This window comes from Schistocerca piceifrons, chromosome 4, assembly GCF_021461385.2.
Source record: "Schistocerca piceifrons isolate TAMUIC-IGC-003096 chromosome 4, iqSchPice1.1, whole genome shotgun sequence".
Lineage (NCBI taxonomy): Eukaryota > Metazoa > Arthropoda > Insecta > Orthoptera > Acrididae > Schistocerca > Schistocerca piceifrons.
In genome coordinates this window covers 75,957,883-75,980,864 of record NC_060141.1, presented here as the reverse complement: position 1 = coordinate 75,980,864, position 22,982 = coordinate 75,957,883, and the positions used below count along the sequence as shown (strand labels likewise).

The 22,982-nt window shown below is 39.7% G+C and overlaps 1 protein-coding gene across 1 annotated transcript in view; it reads left to right on the top strand.

Moving 5' to 3' along the window:
- Nucleotides 1-9,803: 9,803 nt before the first annotated feature.
- LOC124795609 (cilia- and flagella-associated protein 157-like) overlaps nt 9,804-22,982 on the top strand; it is a 133,443-nt gene continuing 120,264 nt past the window's right edge. Inside the window, exon 1 of the mRNA XM_047259680.1 lies at nt 9,804-9,937. Within this exon, the coding sequence (XP_047115636.1) occupies nt 9,804-9,937 (134 nt within the window). The remainder of the gene's footprint in view (nt 9,938-22,982) is intronic.

Here is a 22,982-nt window from a genome sequence, read left to right as displayed (position 1 = left end):
ACAAAGGGCAAAGGAAAGAGCGACTGAAAGTGAAAAGATTGAAGACTCAAAATCTGCCATTGACCCACAACATCATTTATTTATGTCGATGTATCAAGCAACTAAAAATATGCGCCCAAAAAGTCAACATTTCGTCCGAAGTAAAATATTTGAAATGATTTCACATACTGAGGCATCCCTCTTGGGAATTCACAGTCCTTCAGCTCAAGAACTCGAACCACCTTGGAATTACGACGCAACAAGTTCTTCATATCCATCGTACTCGTCGGAAGCCAGCAGTACGTCTCTGACATTTTTTCAGAGCTTAGTCGACAAACAAGAACAACGGCTGGATCTTACACTCAATCCATGAATAGTAACAAAATTTCCATAATTAATTTTCCAAAGTAATTTAATTATTTAATTCTTGCTCATGTCTTTACTTTGTAAGATATTTGGGTAAAACTTACCTCAAGAACACAAGGAGTTTTTCTTCGCTTTCAATTGGTTTTTAAGCATTACACCCTTCCGAAAATATGTATTTCAATAATGGCTCTAAGCACTATGGGACTTAACGTCTGAGGTCATCAGTCCCCTAGACTTAGAACTACTTAAACCTAACTAACCTAAGGACATCACACACAGCCATGCCCGAGACAAGATTCGAACCTGCGACCGTAGCAGCAGCGCGGTTCCAGACTGAAGCGCCTAGAACCTCTCGGTCACATGGGCTCGTGAACTGCGTGGAATTGATTCCGGTCCAAACGGAAGCAGTTCGTGAACTGTTTATTTATCCGCTTTTTCATTCTGATTTGTTCCGTTTTCGAGTGCTATGTAATAACACAATAATGTCCTTTTACTCACCAGAATAGAACTCATGAATTCAGCGATATCTGCACAAGGAAGGACTGCCCTCTGGATCAACGAGGAAAGACTGTCTGCAGTGTCTCCCAATATGTGCACACTCTGTGTCGCGAAGTATTTCCTTCACTGCCCTTCCCTGTACCAATGTGCGACTGGGCCTGGCCAAACCGGCCTTGAAAGTGGTGGCTGTACAAGAAAGAGAATTATACGGGACAACATGCATTGTTGTCCAACAACCGCTTAGCAAACAGTTGGTTTATCTTGTATGACGCTGTGTGATTGCCTGACAAGAAACACGTACGAGTGTAAAGGCTATTAAATTTAACGCGTAAACTTTGTGTTCTAAGTTTCAACTATACAACATGAAACAACAATTAGTTTACTTTTGTGGAATCTTGAAAAATGGAGACAATGAGCTTTGTGTAAATTTGCTATATTCAGGAGCCTTTTACAATGGTAAACTTTCAGTTTTGTGGTATTTTCTGTTAGTCGTTGTGTGAGGCTCATACTGAAGTACCAGAAACCGTTAAAAACACTTTCTGAAAAAAAAAATGGCGTCAGCTGAGTTTTGGTAAAACAGTCTTTTATTTAATACGTCCCGTATGGAAATCTTAAAGATGTGGAGTTTTTGACACCCCTCTCAGCTTGGCGTTTCAAGCAGCGCCTGGGCCTTAAACTGACCCTGCTATAGACTCTCGTTCTGTGTGGGATCTATGGAACACTATGAATGGATGAACGAATACTAAAGACAGTTTCATCAATCGATGTTGCCAGAGATTCGTCAGCAGCTGGGGAATTGTTCTAATAAAAAAAAAAAAAAAAAAAAAAAAAAAAACATGCACAAGATCAGAGAATGCTTTGGCGAAATTAGAAATGTGAAATTCAATTCCTTGCGCGATATTAGAACTTCTTCTTCTTGGTACACAGCACGCCAGAAATGACATTTTCTACGTTAAGAACCCATAGACGGAACAATGTAAACGAAAACTGACTGAGTGGTCTCGCTCTCACTTCCGTTCTTCAGAGTGCTCCCCTTCATTCACAGGAATCAGTAAATCAGCTGTCCAAAGTATCACAACGAATAAATGGTTGTTAAAGGCGAGCGCCAACAGATGCTATGTGATGAGGAAATTTAAGCTGGAGATTGAAAGAAAAGTTAATAAACAACCTCTGAATAGAGGATCGACAATAATAAAATGAGTAGCACAAAAAATATCGCTGACATTGAAAAGGTTGACGGGAAAGTTTTCCAACCATTCCGAGAATACAATACCGTTGGCAGAACTGACGAAGCTTGGCCCTCCAACTCGTAGCTTTCTGCAATTTTCTCAACACAAATTTCATAATTTTTGTAAGTTTCTTTGCTGAAAATTAAGCACTGTGAATCGACTGCCCAATGAGATTCGAAACAAGAGATTAAATGGGTTAAATGTATGAAACAGAACCTAAGAACTTAATGCTTTAGCATGTTTCAGAGTTTCACTCGCTCTAGAATGGCACCAAAATACCAAGTAAGCCCCTACTTCCAGTGGTCTTACGATATCATGCGCTTGAGCGATGCTTAATAATAGAGCATACCATATGTTTGTTTACACGGGGATTCAGCTTAGAGTAGGGCTGCCATCCGTCCCAGTATATCGAGATCGTTGCCGTTAGGGACCTTCTTGTTCCGACATGCTGACAAGACCAAATTTTGTACCAATATTGCAAAATACTGTCCCGAGTTTGGCTCAAGAACTGAAGTAACGCCTTGACTTGCTGAAAACGGTGATATCTTCCGTAAAATGTGGTGTACCAACTACTACTGCCGCAACGAATTCCACGTAATTGTGTTCTAAATAAAAAGTAATTATATTAAGTAAATTTTGTACTTCATTTCCACACCCTCATCTCATAGTGTCCCGACGAGATCCTAGCTCGGTATAGCAACCCTAGCTTAGAGGAACAGAATATAGCTGTCAATATGTACAACGACTAACAACATTTTTTTGCTTGCTTCTTCCACCGTTAGCTTTCGTCCTAGTCCTCAGTCGACAGAAATCGGAAGCTTTCGGTCGATCGTCTGCTTTACAACCTTTGAGATCCTACAATACCATAACAAAGTGCCAGTGAGAACTCCATTGTTGAACATGAGACATGTGTAGGCGTCAGCTGTGCAAACCATGCGCATTGTTGCTTCATAAACAGTGTTCGCGATTGACGTCTCTTCGGTGTAGTCGTTTCTTTACCATGTTGACTCGTTCATCTATCGGAAAAGTGTCCGCCCCCGGTAGCTGAGTGGCCAGTGCGACAGAAAGTCAATCCTCCGGGCCCGGGTTCGATTCCCGGCTGGGTCGGAGATTTTATCCGTTAAGGGAGTGGGTGTTTGTTGTCCTAATCATCATCATTTCATCCCCATCGACGCGCAAGTCGCCGAAGTGGCGTCAAATCGAAAGACTTACACCCGGCGAACGGTCTACCCGATCGGAGGCCCTAGTCACACGACGTGTATTTGTCGGAAAAGTATATTTAACAAAGCGTAAGTTAATATCGAATGCAAATAGTCGCCGATTCACGCTACCGTACTGGACTTCATGCTCGATTCACCCGCAGGTAAAAGCAGTGTCGCCTTGGGAACGTGAGTGCGTTAGTTGGTAAACAAGACGGCGGATTCAAACGCTTTCATCGGAGCAAGTTTTAAGCATACAATAAAGGTAATTAATAAAATTTTAACTTTTGTACGCTCTATCGCAACAGCAGTCAAGAAGCACTAACTGAAATAAGGGTATTGGTATAAGTAAAACATACTGCAATAAGAGAAGTGTATCAAAATAAACGACGGCACAGTTATTTTAACAAAACAAAGTATCGACACTCTACGCGAAATAAATCTCACCGTTTTTTTGTAAGAGTAGTTACTGTATAATGAATACTGGTTGCATGTATAATGGTTCGAAAATAAAATTCTAATTAGCTGCCGTACCGCTGTTGTCGAAAGCATATAAGGCAGAGAAGGAGACTCAGGTTTTGATGATGTACATTTATTTTTCTTCATTTATTTTCGAGTTCCATGCATTCTTGATGCGAATGTATCGCTAGGATGTAGAACGTGTCAGAGTATTACAGTACTAACCATATGTAAATGATCATGAAGCCTGCAATCTAAACCATAAATAAACAGATAGTACATAAAAAGTATCCAAGAGTTCAGATAGTAACATGGATAATATCAGTAGTAATGATAACACGAAAAAGTACTACACAGTGTCAAAAAATTTCTGTTAAGATAAAGTTACACGTGGAAATGTCACAGCGCGGCAGATTCGTGGGAAAAAATTGGTTTGATTGAACTAAAGCAAATAAGATTTTTACGTGGCACTCGGTGAAGAACTGTCGATGCCCAGGCTCTCTATTTTCCTATTTTTGAAGAAACATAATGTCTTGTCAACAGCTAACTTACATATTTCATGATATGTTTCAGAAATGTATCAAATTTAAAAGTTGTCGTAAGAAACTGATTGCGCTTTGGTTTTATGAATAGTTTCGACACCAAAGGAAGTAAAATCGTGTGGCATGGTTGACTGGGAGGCTCTGAGGGATAGGTTCAGCCGCGTAATTGGAAACGATGTCAAATTAAACACCTTCAGCCGTCTAGTTTCCAAACTTGTTTTATTTGGTTACCAGTTTCAGCGTTTTACTACGCCATCTTCAGGCCCCTGACCGACCAACGGCAGATGATGGATGAAGTGATTGCTATAGCAAAAATCTACCAATACCAGCATTGCTGGCCCCTGTATCGATCAGAAGCGAGGTAGATTCTTCCTACAACTCGGTCAGGTAGAATCTTCTTACAAGTCGGTCAACGGCCTGAAGATGGCGTAGTAAAACGCTGAAACTGGTTGCCACGTAAAATAAGTTTGGAAACTAGAAGGCTGAAAGATGTTTGATTTGACCTTCTGTATCGAACAGCGAAGTCCCGCAACCATCTCTAAAGAGATGGACATACAGATACTTAATTGGAAAGTTGCCCTTTCGTCCTGCAAAATGTGAGAGAGTTGCGTGTAAAGTGTGTCTGTCAAGTGTTGTTGTAGTGGTGTTCAGTCACAAGACAACCTTAATGCTGCTCTGTATGCTATAGTTGAGTCGGTCTAAATTGACCACTGACAGTTGTTGTGGCAGCTACCTACCGGTAGACCTACCTCAACCAACGTAACGTTTTCACAGCTCTGTAGATGGTTACTGGTTTCGCCTGCAGCGGTTAGCACTTCACAGCTGAAATCTGGTAACAGTGCTGTGAACTGTCAGGGATCTTCTTATGCCGTCTCGATTATAGCCTATCCTGTTCATGCCTCTCCATCCCTGCTTAACTGCTACAACCTAGAGCCATTTGAATCATGTTGCCGTATTCATGTTCTACTCTCCCTCTACAATGTTTTCTCCTTGCACTTCTCACCATTACCAAATAGATGACTTCTCGATGCCTCATTACGCATCTATCAATTGATCCTTTCTTTTAGTCAAGTTATGCCACGAATTTCCTGTTTTCATATTCGATTAAGTACGTCCACGTTAGTTTGCAGGAAAACAAATGCCCTCGCGGAGAGTGTGGTAATATCTGGAGCACCATAGACAGTCAGCACAGCAACTGTTGTTGCGGCTTTCTCTGATACGGCAACAGAGAATGGTGCACCAATAGGAGTGTGCCCAGTGACAGTATTGGCCACAGGTGTGGCTGCACATTGTCTCTTCAGAGGAGTCCTAGTTCTGTGTGTAGTATTTCGAGGTATCCATCCATTTATGGATATTCTGAGGAGAACAAGCATTGCCATATAACATTTGTCATTATGATATGGGCCCAGCAACTGGTATGATAGTATGGGATGCCACTGGGGACACAACACAATCACCTCTGGTTCACTTAGCTGATAATTTGGTCAGCAGTCATTACACTTCAGGCATGTCAAGACTGGTGGCTGCGCACATCTTCAGGGTCTCCGTCTTTCAACAAGGTAATGCAAGACCTCATCTTGCCTGTGCTGTTCTGACTTACATCAATATATTGGGCATTCAACTGCTAGCAGCATTTTCTCCATATCTCTCACCTACTGGAAGCATTCTGGAGGATGACAGTTCAAACCTACATCTGGCCATCCAGATTTAGGTTTTCTGTGACTTCCCTAAATCGCTCCAAGCAGTTGCCGGAACAGTTCCTTTGAAAGGGCACAGCCAACTTCCTTCCCATCTTTGAAACAATTTGAGCTTGTGCTCCATCTCTAATGACCTAAATGTTACCCAATCATCTTTCCTTCCTTCCATTGGAAGCGTGGTCATAGGTTGCTGAGAGACTGAGAATCACCACCCATGACGCACTGAGATTGATGGACTCTGCAACAAAGGTTTAGTAATATTTGTCATCCAAGCTCAGTTTGACTGTATTATCAACAGGCTAGAGCAGTTGTTGGTGCCAGAAGCAACAGATTTGATTACTGCCTTTCACATCCTGTACACCCCCAAATCACCTTTAAGATAATTATGTATTCTTATTATACTATAATATTATGAGAAGGCTATATTGCCACTCACCACTGTACACAGGAGACATTGAGTGGTAGACAGGCACAACAAAAAGGCTGCTTTACATTTGACCTTTTGGCCAAGAGGCATTTTCTAAAATGGAAAATATGCACGCATTCACACAAGCACAAACCACACACACATGACCATTGCCTCTGGTCACTGAGACCAGATTTACGCTTGTGTGACTATGTGTTATGCTTGACTGCGACTCAGTGTCTCCTATGTTTGGTGAGTAGTAATCTGTCCTTTTCATAATATTGTTATTATTCAATCCTGGATTTTCCATTGTCTTATTTACTATACTATGCACAACAATTAAAATTTCGTTTTTTAGTATGCTTCCTAGTATCAGTTTTCATAGTCATATGTATATATGGCAATTTTTACTTCTACGAGGGTCACTCCAAAAGAAATGCAGACTATTTTTTTTGTTTTGCTTTGAATCCATCTTTTATTCTACATGTTTGAAAGTTTTACAGTGTGTAGATGCATCCTTTAGGAACAATATTTTCATTTCTCCAGATAATTTCTATCCCTCTCAATTGCCTTACACCATCTTGGAACCAGCACCTGTATACATGCATGGTCAAATTCTGGACCAACCTGTTGGAGCCACTGTTTGGCAGCATGCACAAGGGAGTCATCATCTGCAAACCTTGTTCCACGAAGAGAGTCTCTCAGTTTCCAAAAGAGATGATATTCACATGGAGCCAGGTAAGGACTGTAAGGCGGATGTTTCAGTGTTGTCCATCCGAGATCGCTTCCATGGTTTTTTGACTGACATGTGGCCGTGCATTGTCGTGCAACAGCAAAACAGCCTGCTTTTGCGGATGTGGTCGAACATGACTCAGTTGAACTTGAAGTTTCTTCAGTGTCGTCACATATGCATCAGAATTTATGGTGATTCCACTTGGCGTGATGTCCACAAGCAAGAGTACTTTGGAATCGAAAAACACTGTAGCCATAACTTTTCCAGCAGAAAGTGCAGCTTTGAATTTTTTTTTTTTTCTTGGGTGAATTTGCATGATGCCACTTCATTGATTGCCTCTTCGTCTCTGGTGAAAAATGATGGAGCCATGTTTCATCACCTGTCACAATTCTTCCAAGAAATTCATCTCCACCATTCTCGTACTGTTCCAAAAGTTCGCTGCATACTGCTTTTCTTGTTTCTTTGTGAGCCACTGTCAACATCCTGGGAACCCACCTGGCAAATACCTTTTTTAACGCCAACACTTTCAGTATTCTGCAAACACTTCCTTCCCCTATCCCAACGTAGCGTGAAAATTCGTTCTCTGTGATGCGTCTGTCAGCAGTCACCAATTTGTTAACTCTCTGTTCATTTTCTGGAGTGTGTGCAGCACGAGGCCTGCCATTGCGAGGACAATCCTCAATATTGCTGTGCCCGATTTCATCACGTAACCTGCTTGCCACCAACTGACTGTACTGCGATCGACAGCAGCATCTCCATACACCTTTTTCAACCTCTTGTGGATGTTTCCCACAGTCTCGTTTTCACAGCACAGAAATTCTATGACAGCACGTTGCTTCTGACGAACGTGAAGTGTAGCAGCCATCTTGAAGACATGCTGTGATGGTGCCACTCAAGGGAACAGGTTGAACTAAGTTTGAAAACAAGCAGGAAAGATGTATCTACACACTGTAAAACTTTCACACATGCAGAATGAAAACTGTATTTTTACAAAAATAGTGTGCATTTCTTTTGGAGTGACCCTTGTAGCACTGTGGTTAAAATTTCACAATTCATTCTAAAGTCATTCTTGTAACTAACTACAAATACCATTAGGTTTTAAATCTTGTGACACATAAATGCAAGATTCCCAAGGACTGTGAGAAGGCTTCTGCATGATGCAGTTTGCAAGAAGATTATTCCATAGAAGAATATATGCAAAGCTCGCTAGCAGTGTTGTCCTCAAGCCAACTCAGTGAGAGAGATTTTTAAGGTCAAAGCAGGCAGAAGTGAGATTTCTGAGAAACTTATCTATGTACTTGTGGCCCCTCAGTTTCTTATTCATCTGTGTGCATAGACATTTCAAAGACAGAATTTTATTTAGTGTATGTCCATTTATCTTCATTTTTTGTGCCAGTAAGTCATATTTTTGCGCTTGGAATTGCATAATTTGAATTTTTAAAATATTTAAAAGTTAAGATTCTGGCTGTGAATCAGTTGTTTGCGTGTTCTACTCTTTAAACTGAGTCTGGGGTAAACACACTTGAACTATTTCAAGGAAGAAAACGATCTTTTAACACGCAGTTACTTAGAACAGAACAGATGATTAATGCAGAGATATATGTACAGGGTAACTTTATGATGTGTACAGAAAATCAAATGACATACAGATAATGTGAAAGAAATCAAAAAGCTCAGATAATGTGACAGAAATCAAAAAGCTATGTACCATCTTTTACCCACACCAATATTTACACAACTATTGCTACTTTTCTGTAGTTCACAAGTGACAAGTCGGATGACCATAATACTATCTGATTTATACATAAAATTATTACGTTATAAAGTTTCATCAAAATGATGCACGTTGGTCACAAAATGTACTAAAAGTTTATCATGAAGCAAGCAAAAACTTGTAGTAACTGTGATAACACCGCACATCAGCCCAGCTTGCCTGGTAATATTGTAGTTTTCCTTGTACATGAGCCTTAAATTTGCATCTTTCATCATACAGGTGTGATGACCTGCTTTGGCTACAGTGTTTCCAAGATCATTTCTATAAACAAACAAATATTGACTAAACTATTGGCTGAACTAAAACTGAAGAGGATATTTCACCTGCAAATCACCTGTACTTTCTGCAACAATGTTTCTGTATGCATCAAAAAGTCACTGAATATTGTGAGGTCAGAGAAACTATACTAGAAACATCATTGTGTTACTGGCAACATTTGCGCATCTACATAATGATATACACATTTATTTTCTATGTGTATCTCTAAAGTTTCTTACAATTTTTGTTACAAAGAACTGAATGTACATCAGCTGCTAATTATTTTACTACTAAATTTAAAAGTTTGTCTGAGAAACATTGATAGTAATTTCTGAAATCCAGATGGTGAATAAGAAATTTATGTGTTGTGTGAACCCCACTCCTGTTTAATAACAAGAAAGTACTAAATGTTAGAAATATAGCTGCAGCCACCTTTCACAATGCAAAAGAATTAAAATTTTAGTGCTTTCACTCTGTGAAAGTTGGTTGAGCATGCAGTTTAACATTGACTTTAACAGCCATAGTTCCATATCCATCATGACAAATTTAAACAAGTACTAGCATAATTGCAGTGCTGATTATATCTACGGGCCTGCTGACAAATAAAAATTTTTTCAGTGCTTTCAGGCCGGGTAAACAAAACTACAAGAAGAGAGCAAAAGAATGGGGAAGAAAGGAAAAGGCGGGAAGAAAGGCAACAAGAAAAAGGAAAAAGAAGAAGTAGTTGAGGAATTAAGTGAGGTAGACAAGGAATTGTATCAGCTTCAAATAACCGATCTCACAAGGAAAGTTGAGAGGTAAGTCTGTTAACAAAGTTTCAAGAACCGGCTTTATAGGATGACTCTAGGGATATAGTACAATGCCCCACATCTCTCTCATATGGGGATTGTGACAATAAGATTAGAATAATTACTGCATGCACAGAGGCACTGAAACAGTCATTCTTCCCAAGCTCCACACGTGAATGGAATGGGAAGCAACCCTAATAACTGGTACTATGGGACATACTCTCTGTTGTACATTTCGCGGTGGTTTGCAGAGTTAAGATGTAGATGTAGAAGCATATTTATTTATTTAGCATCTGTGTCATCGTACAAACGATATTGGACTTGTCATACATAGAAATTAACAATACAGAGTATAAAAAATGAAATTGTCTACAATTGGATTTGTCATACACAGAAATTAAAATATAGAATGTACAAAATGAAATTGTCTATAATAAATGACAGCAAACTTACAGTTTATTTCCACATAAATGGTTTGTAGTAATTTGTTTCTCAGTAAAAATATGTAACTAGTACTATAGATGGTAAAGTATAATAAAAGCTGAAACAAACAAAGATAGAAAATTTTGGAGTTTAGTTTGTAAAGTCATTTTCTTGGTCTTCAAGATATTCATTTATTGAGTAGCAATATTTATCAATTAAAAATTTTCTAAGTCCCAATTTAAAATTTGTATTGTCCTTTAAATCTTTAATGTACTGAGGCAGTGCATTATAGAGCTTAATGCCCATGTGGCTTACATGCTTCTGAGTTCGTGCTCTTCTTACTTGTTCTATGTGGAGATCATTCTCGTTCCTTGTGTTATAGTTGTGACGGTCTGCATTTGTGTGGAGATTGCTTAGATTAGCTTTGGTTAAGAGCACACATTTAAGTACATAGACTGATGGTAGAGTAAATATTCCTAACTTTTTGAAAAAGAGGTCTGCAGTGAGCTTGTGTTGGACTGTGGGTAATTATTCGAGCAGCCCGTTTCTGTAAAATAAAAATGTTTTTCAAATTAGATTTTGAGATTTTGAGCTGGCCCAGACACTATTTCCGATGAGGCAACAGAATGAAAGTACCTGAAGTATGCCATTCTGATGCCTTCTAGAGTGCAAACATTTGCAATAACTCTCAGTGCAAAGCAGGCTGAGTTAAGTCTGTATGTAAGAAATTCTACATGGTGTTTCCAATTCATAGCTTCATCTATATGCATTCCTAACACTTTTGCAAAATGCACTCTCTCTATTAGTCTGTCATCCAGTTTTAGATTAATATCTTCATCCTGAATCATTTTACCAAACTGTATGTAATTTGTTTTCTTTGCATTGAGTGTAAGTTTGTTTGCACTGAACCAAGTCTCAATACTTTTTAGGATTTTGTCAGTAGTTGACTGTAACAAGTTTTTAAAGTCGCTCACTATCAAACTTGTGTCATCTACATGTAGTACAATTTTGGCTGTATTATATTGTAACTGTAAATTATTGACATATATGAGAAAGAGTAGTGATCCTAAGATGCTGCCCTGGGTTACTCCTAAAGGAACTTCTTTTGCTTCTGAAACTAACCTTATTTTTTGATTTGAATTTACAGTGGTGAGCTCTACAATCTGAGATCTGTTTTAGAGATATGACTCAAACAACATTTTAACTCTTCCTCTAATACCTACTGCTTCCAGCTTATGAAGGAGGATTTCATGGCAGACCGTATTGAAAGCTTTAGATAGATCTAAATTGATTCCTACTACACTTTTGTTTTTCTCCAAATTTTTAATTATTTCTTGGGTGTAGTCTATGACTGCAGTTTCTGTGCTTTGTTTTGCATGAAAACCATGTTGATTACTATTCCAAAGTTTATTATTGTCTAGGTAACTAGTGACTCTCAATTTCATCAGTTTCTTTAATATTTTGGAGGAAGCAGGAAGAAGTGATATGGGATGGTAGTTTTCTATTTTATGTCTGTCTCCATTTTTAAATAGTGGCCTCACTTTTGAGATCTTCAGTCGTTGAGGAAATACACCTTCACTAAAGGATAAATTTGCAATATGTGCTAAAGGTTTTGCAACCTGCACTGCAGTCCTTATTATGATTGAAACTGGTACTTCATCAACACCTGCTGCTTCTAATCACTCTAATTACTTCCTGTTCATTTGTTGAAGGAATATATTCATGCTGCAGGCAACCCTTGGAGCATGTATTATTTTTTGTTTTGTGAAGTTTAAGTTTAGTGAAGGTGGTACATTTAAAAACTAGTTATTAATATAGTTTGCCATTTCATTATTTTCTATATTGCAATTTTCACTGCTTTTCAGTATTATTTCTTCCTCTTCTCCCAAGGTAGTAATTTCATTCCTCTCAATGTCCCATATAGTTTGTGGTTTGTTGTCTGAGCTACTGATTTAGTTGTCATTATATAGCAACTTTGCCTTTGCTATTGCCTTTCGGTACATTTTTCTGTATGTTTTTACATAATCTACAAACTGTGGATCTGAGCAAGTTTTAATTTCTTGGTTCAGTCTTTTCATGGTACACTGAAGACTTGGACCTCACTAACTTCTTTGGGAAATACATTTCAAATTGTGACATGAATATAGAAGAGAAGGTATTATATGCATTAGTTGCACTTGATTATGATCTCACATCTGTCCAGCTTTCAGTGGTTAGACAGTTAACAAAACGTGTGCACTTTTCTTTAGAAAAAATATGTAATCATTATGGTATCAACTCCTAGAGAATCAATTTCATATTAAGCTACTAGCATACTGGGAAAGTAAAAATTTAAATACACTCATGAGTCTAGAATGATTATATTAAACACCACAGTTCTGCATTTAAATTCAGTTTCTGCTGTGGTTAATCATAATGAAACTGTTCCTTCAGAATAACTTCCAACATTTATTACATTAGTAGCCCATAATGGCAACTGATATTCATTTTAGTTAGGAGAGTGCACATAGCAGAATGACTCAATATCATGGAAAAACAAAGGAGTAAAAGAAACCATGCATACTACTGAGAAGTTGAAAGAGAGATAGCTACCATGTTGGGGAGATGGCACTCCTTAAATTTTGTGAATGAAGCAGTTGAGGATGTCACAACCATGATGCTGTCAGGCTTTGCACTGCCTGGTGGATGACTATGAGTAGAGAAGAAATGAATCAAGCATACACCAACAGATTTGAAATTTGTCAGATAATTTAAGTCAGCTGCACGGGTCAATCCACATTAAAAGTTATACTAACATTTTTATTTTTATAAAAAAATACGTCAAAAGTCGACCATAATCAGCTCAAAAAAGATATGCACACTGCTGGCAGAGCTGGCTACTGTGGTCAAGAAACTATCAGAGATGAGGTGATGGTAACTGAAAAAAAAATTGAAATAATTTCTGTTCGTGAATGGTTGCTACTGGAATGAAACCTTACAGATACAGAATGTAAATGAAAAGTAGGATACATTTATTACAGCAATTAAATATCATTTTAATGTAGCATATCCCATGGTAAAGAGAAAACAGAGGCTACAAGATCAAACACACTGGACTACCTGTGAAATATTAGAACAACTTATGAAGCTGTACAAACTGAAATGGATGGGAAAAGCTGAAAATTGTATAACATTACACAAGATGTACAGGAAAACAATGAGAGAGAGACAAAAACAAGCTCAATTAACATCACCTTTTGAACTCAAAATTGTAGATAAATGCAGCTTGGAACATAATTAATACTGAGAGAAAGGAAAAATGTGGGACTAAAAAAACAATGTAGGTCAATGAAAGCAAAGAACACAGTGGTTACAGTTAGTAGAGGAATATCAAACTTACTCTATGATAATTACATAACTGTGGCAGAGAACTTAAAAATGGAAAGAAATGGTCCAAAAGTGAAGAGTACTAAGGTACTGAAAACAACACACAAAACCACATTCCATCTGTAACAAACACAACTGCACCATATTCTGAATGAATCGGCTATTTAAAATATGCAGCAAACAGCTTCTGTGCACAATATAACATTGGCTTTGTGAACCATATGTGCAGTATGGAGTGACTGTGTGGGGAAACTCAAACATTCAAGAAACAAAAAGAGTTGTGAAACAAAATTAATGGAGATGTAAAGATAATAACTAAAAGAGTGAAATGTATAATATCTTTTGTATTGTTTCTCTGTCTGCTCTCTTTTATCATACTCCCATGTTGCTGGTTCTCTTTAGTGTCTCATGTTTTATGTATTTGCAAGTGAACAATACTTAATTGTGATATTTCACTACATCAGTAAGTATGTACTGTTATTGTGGATCAATGTTGTCAGAAGCATTTTAAACCACAGGTCTGGCTGTTGTGGCATCCCTACTCTTACCCTGCTCCCAACCCCTTGCATCAGCAATAGACCTAGATGCAAGACCTGTCCCATTCATCCTCACACCACCACCTAGTCCAGTCCTATAACAAACATCTCCTATCACATCAAAGGAATGGTTACATGTGAAATCGGTCATGTGATCTACAAACTAAGCTGCAACCACTGTGTTGGTTTCTGTATGGGCAGGACGACTAACAAGCTATCTGTCTGCATGAATGACCAACAGCAAACTGTGGCCAAGAGACAGCTGGACCACCCAGTTGCTGAACATTCTGACCAAAACAACACTCTTCATTTCAATGACAGATTCACAGCCTGTGCCATCTGGATCCTTCCTACCAACACCAGCTTTTCTGAAGTGCACAGGTGAGAACTCTCCCTGCAGTGTAAGCTCATGTCTGCAGCTAGTAGCCCTATCCTGTCCCCACCATGTCCCTGCATACTCCCACAAGCAGCACCACACCTTCCCCTGCCCCTTCTCTGCTATTCCTCCCCCTTTTCACCCCATGCCTCCTCCTTACCCACACCATCCACCACATTGCTGCTCCCACTCCCCTATATGGTGAGTAGCAATCTATCCGTTTCAAAATACTATTGTTATTTCATCCTGAAGTTTCCATTGTTTTGACAGTTTGTTACAGCTCACTTGAAGATATATGAAACATGAGGCAATACAGAGTATCAATTGCATGAAACTAAGACAAAGGTGGTAAGATAGAGACAATGATATAAAGCATAATACATATTTCACTCTTTCAGTGACTGTCTTTATTTATCGTTTAATTATGCGACCACACAGTGTTCACACTACATAAAAAATCAATTAGGATCATTTGAAAAAGGATGTCTGAAACATACAGAAACTGCTTCAAAAATCTAGGCATCTTAACTTTTACAGCGTTGTTCATATATAAAACAGCTCTCTACATATATAAAACAGTAACATACATAATAAAATATAGTTCAGACGGGATTGAAAATACAATACTCAGAACATATAGAGGATGAGCAATATATGGAGCCCAACCTACCAACTGATAATACTTGAAAAAGGACTTCATTTCTCAGGTACCAAACCGTTAGGAAGTCTGCCTAAAACCCTGCATGATAGTATATATGACACCAACTTTTCAAGTAAGCTCAAAGACTATCTGGTGGAAGAGGAGTTTTGCAGTGTTAAAGATTATCTACTAAATTAAAGTTACATGTATTGTTTCTTACACTCAATGATGTTGCAGAGTCTATCAAAATGGTTGCTGCATAGGAAATAAGTGATAATAAATGTTTTCTGCTTTTGATGTGTCCTATATTCCACATGCATTTACTGTATGCAATGTAATCCTGTAGGATCAAGTAAAATTAAATTCAGTTCTCAGTAGATAAATTTGCAAATAAAGAATGTTGTTTGTTATCATGCTCTTCAGTCCAAAAGTTAGATTCATGCAGCTCTCCATGCTAGTCTGTCTTGTAAAAGCCTCTTCACCTGTGTGTAACTGTTACAACTTGCAACCATTTGAACCTGCTTAAAATAGACTCAAATCTTGCTCTTCCTCTACAATTTTTAAACCTCACATTTCCCTCTGTTACCAAATTGACAATTACTTGATGCCTCAGCCAGTTCCTTCTCTTTGTCAAGTTGTGGCATAACATCTTTTTCCCCTCATTTGATTCAGTACTTCCTCATTTATTATTCAGTCTGCTCATCTAATCTTCAGCATTCTTCTGTACACCACATTTCAAAAGCTTCTATTTTCTTCTTGTCTGAACTGTTTATTGTCCATATTTAACTTCCACACAAAGCTAAACTCCAGATAAATACACTTAAATTTATATTCATGTTAACAAATTCCTCTTTTTCAGGAAAGCTTTTCTTGCAGTTGCTAGTCTTTGTTTCTTATACTTCCTAATTTGCCACCATTAGTTACTTTAGTACCCAAATATAAAACTCATTTGGTACTTATAGTGTTTCAATTGCTAATCTAATCCTTTACCTCATCTGATTTTATTTGATTACAGTCCATAACCTACTTTTGTTGATGTTCGTCTCATTACATCTTGTAAAGACTGCTCATTCTGTTCAACTGCTCCTTTACCAGTTCTGAGAGAATTTTAATGTCGCCGAAAAACTTCAAAACTTCCATTTCTTCTCTCTGAACTTTAATTAATAACATCTATGTGTTCTCATTTGCAAATGACTACCAGCCACGAAACATGCTGCAAGAAGCAGCAGACAGAAGCAGGTCCATACTCAGAGAGTACTCATGGCAAAATATGTGACCCTGGACAGCAAAAACACACTAATAGACCCAAATGAAGCCATTGTAACCAGGTCTGAAACATTGGTTTTGCACGTAATAAGATTTAAATGACAAAGCACCATAATCAAAAAACTTACAAAGATAGTGAGATGCACGGAATTTCTAGTTTTTACAATAATGAGAAGAAAGTTGAGTAAAGAGTCCCACAAGGCTGAATTCTGCTGTATGTAAATGACTTGGCCAGTAAAAGAACTGATATAACATCAGTACTCTTTGCAGGAGACTCTAATATTTCAGTTAGATCACGTAGTGAAGAAAATCATACAAGCTGCTTGCCAAGGGTTACAATGTGCCATGGGAGTATAAGTCGCTACTGACATAAAGAATTAGGTGTTTGATGAATTTCTCAAATTTTTTTAAAGAAAACATGCAGAATGCAAAAAAGATTGTCAATATTACGTAAAGGAAAGATGATACTGACCATATAGTGGAGATGCTGAGTCGCAGATGGCAAAACAAAAAGACTGTCTCAAATAAACTTTCAACCAACAAGACCTTTGTCAAAAATAGATGACACACACACACACACACACACACACACACACACACACACACATGACTGCAGTCTCTGGCAGCTGAAGCCACACTGCAAGCAGCAGTGCATGGTGGGAGTGGCAACTGGGTGAGGGTAACGAAGAGGCTGGGGTGGGAAGGGGAAGGATAGCAAGGTAGGGGTGGGGGACAGTGAAGTGCTGCTGGGGAGCGCACAGGGATGAGGTGGAGAGACGCTAGGGTAGCTAGGTGCAGTCAGGAGGTTAGATGGAGGGCAGGGGTTGTGTAGGGATGGATGAGTGTATTGTGTAGGTTCGGTGGGAGGGGTGGGAAGGATAGTGGACAGGACATTTCTGATTTCAGGGCATGATGAGTGGTAGTTGAAACATTGGTGGAGAATGTAATTCATTTGTTCCAGTCCTGGGTGGTGCTGAGTTATGATGAGACTGCTCCTCTGTGGCCGGGTGGTGATACTTTGGGAGGTTGTGGGAGACTGAAAAGATGAGGCATGGGAGATTTGTTTTTGTACAAGGATGGGAGGATAATTATGATCTGTGAAGGCTTCAGTGAGACCCTCAGTATACTTTGAGAGGGACTGCTTGTCACTGCAGATGTGGCAACCATGGGTGTCTAGGCTGTATTGAAGGGACGTCTTGGTATGGAATGTGTGGCAGCTGTCGAAGTGGAGGTACTGATAGTGGTTAGTAGGTTTGATATGAACAGATGTATTGATGTAGCCATCTTTGAGGTGGATGTCAAGTTAACAGGGTGTGATTTGGGAGCAGTGGGTGTGTATCACAGGTGGATGGAGGAGTGAACTGAGTCAGGCAGGGTTCAACAGTGTCTTTGGTTGAGTGATTGGTAGGGTTGGTGGCAAAAAAGTGTTGCCAATGTAGGGACCTGGAGAAGGGGAGAAAGGGCTTTAACAAGTCCTGTGTGACTGAATTTGGGAATGAGACAAAAGGTGAGGCCTTTGGAAAGGACTGATATTTCTGTGCTGCTAAGGCTTCTGGCGTAAAGTTTCATGACTGTGTTTCAGATCTGTTTATGTTCTGGATTTTGTGTGGTGGTGAGAGAGAGTTTTAGAGGGTGGGGTAAATGTAGCAGGTCTGCGAGACACAGTTTGTCAGCTATGAGGGGCCATGGGGGAGGTTTGGAGCTTGTTGTAGAAGTGGTGGACAGTAGTACTCCAAAGCAGGAGTAGGAAGTGAGGAGGGTGTAGAGTATCCAGAATTTCTTAACCTCGAACCTTGCCTCACTATCATTCCCCAAATCATTCAACATGCAAACTAAATTTACATCCACAGAAAGAACCGCAGTCCACCACCTAAAAACTGATACCGACCTCATAACCCTACCTGCGGACAAAGGCTGCACCAGTGTTTTGTTTTGAGCTGCAAGGATTACCTAGCACAAGGACTCCACCAGCTGTCAACCTACAAACTTTGCCACAGTGACCTCATTCCAGAAATCCAACAGGATCTCTCAAATCCTTAGGCCCATCCCAGAACCTCTCCCCAGAGTCCATCTCTCTGCTGACTCCTACCACTCTCCGCACTCCTACCTTCTGTATGCTTTCTAAAGTCCATAAACCCAACCACCAGGATGCCACATTGTGGCCGATTAATGTGCCCCCACTGAGAGAATCTCTGCTCCCGTAGACCAACACCTTCAACCTATTACCCAGAATCTACCCTCCCATATGAAAGATACCAACCGTTTCCTCCACCGACTCTCCACAGTTCTTGTCCCTTTACCATAAAGTGCCCTGCTCATCACTATTGATGCCCACCCCTTTACACTAACATCCCTAATGCTCACGGCCTTACTGCTATTGAACACTACCTTTCTCAACGCCTGATGGATTCCAAACCAGCAACCTCGTCCTAGTCACCAAGACCAACTATATCCTTACGCACAATTACAAATCTGGGGTATGGCTATAGGCACCCACATCGCACCATCCTATGCCAACCTATTCATGGGCCATGTAGAGGAATCCTTCCTAACACCCAGAATCCTAAACCCCTCAGCTGGTTCAGATTCACTGATGACATCTTGCGATCTGGATTGAGGATGAGGACACCTTATCCATATTTCTCCAGAAACTCAACAGCTTCTTCCCCATTTGCTTCAGCTGTCAATACTCAACCCAACAAGCCACCTTCCTATGTGTTGACCTCCATATCAAAGATGGCTACTTCAGTATCTCTGTCCATACCAAACCTACTAAACACCAGCAATACTTCCACTTCGACAGCTGCCACCCATTCCATACCAAGAAGTCCTTTCCATAGAGCCTAGCCACCCATGGTCATCACACCTGCAGTGATGAGAGGCCCCTCTCAAAATACACTGAGGGGCTCACTGAAGCCTTCACTGGCTGTAATTATCCTCCCAACCTTGTACAAAAACAAATCTCCCATGCCTTATCTTTCGTCTCCTACCACCTCCCAAAGTCTTACCATCCGGCCACAGAGGAACATTACCTTCATAAATCAGCACCACTCAGGACTGGAGCAACTGACTACCTCCCCTCATGCCCTTAAATGAGAAATGTTCTGCCCAATATCATTCCCACCCCTCCCAATGAAGGATTCTGCCATCCACTGACCTATACAATATACTTGTCCATCCCTACACAACACCTGCTCCCAACCCCTTACCTCATGGCTCATATTTCTGTAATGGACTTAGATGCAACACCTGTCCTATACATCCTCCCACCACCACTTACTCCAGTCCAGTCACGAACATCACCCATCTCATCAAAGGCAGGGCTACCTGTGAAACAAGTCATGTGATCTACAAGCTGAGCTGCAACCAATGTGCTGCATGCATTCTATGTGGGCATGACAACCAACAAGCTGTTAAGCTGTCTGTCTGCATGAATGGCCACCAACAAACTGTGGCCAAGAAACAAGTGGACCACCTTGTTGCTGAGCATGCTGCCCAACACGACATCCTTCTTTTCACCTACTGCTTCACAGCCTGTGCCATATGGATCCTGTCCACCAACACCAGCTTTTCTGCATTGTGCAGGTGGGAACTTTTCCCACAGTATATCCTATGTTCCTGTAACCCTCCTGGTCTGAACCTTCATTAGTCATTTTCCTCATCCATCCAGCCCCTTCCTTATTCCCATTCCAGCACTACACAGCCCTCATTCCACCAAAGCACTCAGTCGTTTTACTTTGTCATTTTCCATTACCCTCCCCCACCCCCTTCCCACCCCCTACCTGTCCCCTGCCATCCGTCTAATCTCCTGACTGCACATAGTTGCCTTCCTTCTGTCCACCTTGTCCCTGCACATTCTCCAGCAACACTTCACTGTCCCTCACCCCTACCCTACTATCACTCACCCTACCCTCCCCAGCCTCTTCCTTATCCCCACCACTCCCATCATACACTGTTGCTGCTGCTGCTCACAATTTGGTTTCAGCTGCCAGAGACTGCAGTCATGTGTGTGAGTTGCATTTGTCTGTGTGTGTGTGTGTGTGTGTGTGGTCTATTTTTGACAAAGGCCTTGCTGGCCAAAAGCTTATTTGTGACAGTCTTTTTGTTGTACCTCTCTACGACTCAGCATCTCCGCTATATCGTGAGTAGCAACTTTCCTTTTCATAATATTGTTACGTTCCATTCTGGATTTTCCATTCTTTAAAAAAGATTATCAGAATGATATATTAAGCTAAATGAAGGGATTCTGTAGACCCCTTTTTAAAAGGTTGAATATTTCCTCCATCTTGTGAATTTCTGGAGCATCATAATAAGTAAACCTGATTTACCAAATATTCTTAATTATGTAATAGTGTATTATATAACTTTACATTATGATTTACTTTGATTGTGTTGATCATGTAGCCTCAATTAATAACTGTGATTACTATAAATTAAGTGTGCTACCCCTAACTACTTGTATTTTCTCTCCATTCTCTTCCCACTTAATGATTTCATTATCAAAATTTAATGTAACATTACAATTTAATAACCAATCAAGTCCTAATAATACATCCCAATCTTAAATTAGTAACCAACAGCATAGTTTGTGTTCAGTAGTAAATATTAAACTTGTTTCCCTTTGTTTATCGTTATACCCGTCTGTTATGGTAGAGTTCCACACAACTTCTTTCTCAAAAGTGCTACAAATTTATGGGAATTAAGACATATCACTCCCTTGTATGTCCACGTTACAATTAAAAATTTCTGCCATTACTATTCACCTAATATTTTGTCTTTCATATCTTGTCATCCCTCTTCTAGTAACAATTCATGAGTTGGTTCTGGTCGAGTAAGTGCTACCAGCTCACTGGCTTGGGAGGCATTCTGTGTTTTCTGTCATCTGCCCCAAGGAACCCGTTCTACTATCTGTGGCATATGTTAAAACAGTACACTGCCTAAATCAATTGCCCTGTCCTGATTATGTTGATTATTTCCTGTATTACAGGTTCCTTCCTTAGCATACAAAATATGATGTGTCATTGGCACTAGAGTCATTCTGCAATCAACTTCAAATACCAGTTCTCTAAATTTCCTAACAGTGCTCCTCAAAAAGAACATCATCTACCCTCCAGGGTTTGCCATCTAAGTTCATGAGGCATTTCCATAATGGTCACCTGTTGATCAAACCAACCAGTAACAAATCTAGCAGCCCACCTCTGAATTGCTCCAGTGTCTTCCTTTAATCCAGCCTGGTGCAGATCCCAAACACTCGAGCAGTACTCAAGTACGGGTCACACTAGTGTTGTATAAGTGGCCTCCTTTACAGATGAACCACAGTTTTCAAAAATTCTGCCAATAAATCAAAGTTGACCATTCACTTTCCCTACTACATCCTTATCTGCTTGTTCCATTTCCTTGTGTGTGTCAAGCAGAACACTACTAATGCTGTATTCAAACACTATGGGACTGTTTTCTCTACTCGTCCACATTAACTTACATTTTTCTACATTTAGTGCTAGCTGCCATTGATCACAATGACTAGAAATTTTATGTTAGTCACCTTTTATCCTCCTACAGTCACTCAACAATGACACCTTACCAACAAACAGCTGCAGATTGTTGCCCACCCCATCTGTTGGATCATTTATGTATATGGAGAATAAGAGTGAGCCTGTCACACTTTCCTGGGTTACTCCTGATGCTGCCCTTGTCTCTGATGAACACTTGCCATCAAGGACAATGTATTGGGTTCTATTACTGAAGAAATCTTTGAGCCACCTGATATCTGGAAATCTATTCACGCTCTTAACTTCTTTAACAGTCAACAGTGGGGCACCATGTCAAACTTTTCTGGAAATCTAGGAAAATGGAATTTGTCTGTTGCCCTCCATCCATGGTTCAGTGGATAATGTGCGAGAAAAGACAACCTGAGTTTCCCAAGACTGGTGCTTTCTAAATACTTGCTGATTTGTGGACAGAATCTTTTCTGTTCCAAGTAAATACATTGTATTCAAAATGAGAATAAGTTCAAGAATTCTGCAGGAAACTAATGTTAGGGATATTGGCCTGTAGTTTTGTGGGTCCATTCTTTTACCCTTCTCATAAACAGGATTCACCTGCATTTTTTCCAGTCATTTGGGTCATTATGCTCGGTGAGAGATTCCTGACAATTGGGGTTCCATCTGGGCCTGGAGATGTATTTGTTTTTGTAAAATAAACAGTAACCACCTTTAGTCACAGTTGTGTCTTTATCTCAATGCATGATGCATTTTAAATCCTGGTGACCCGTCTTTTAAATTGTCGCATTGTGGGATGGTGCACACTGAAAGCAAGAAGATGTCCAGATAGCAACAAACGATACAACTTTATTTCTACAGAGAAGAACAAGAACATGAACAAGAGAAAAAGTTTCTCACTGAAAAGAACATAAAGATTGTCACTTATGAGGTCAAGTTTCATAAAGGT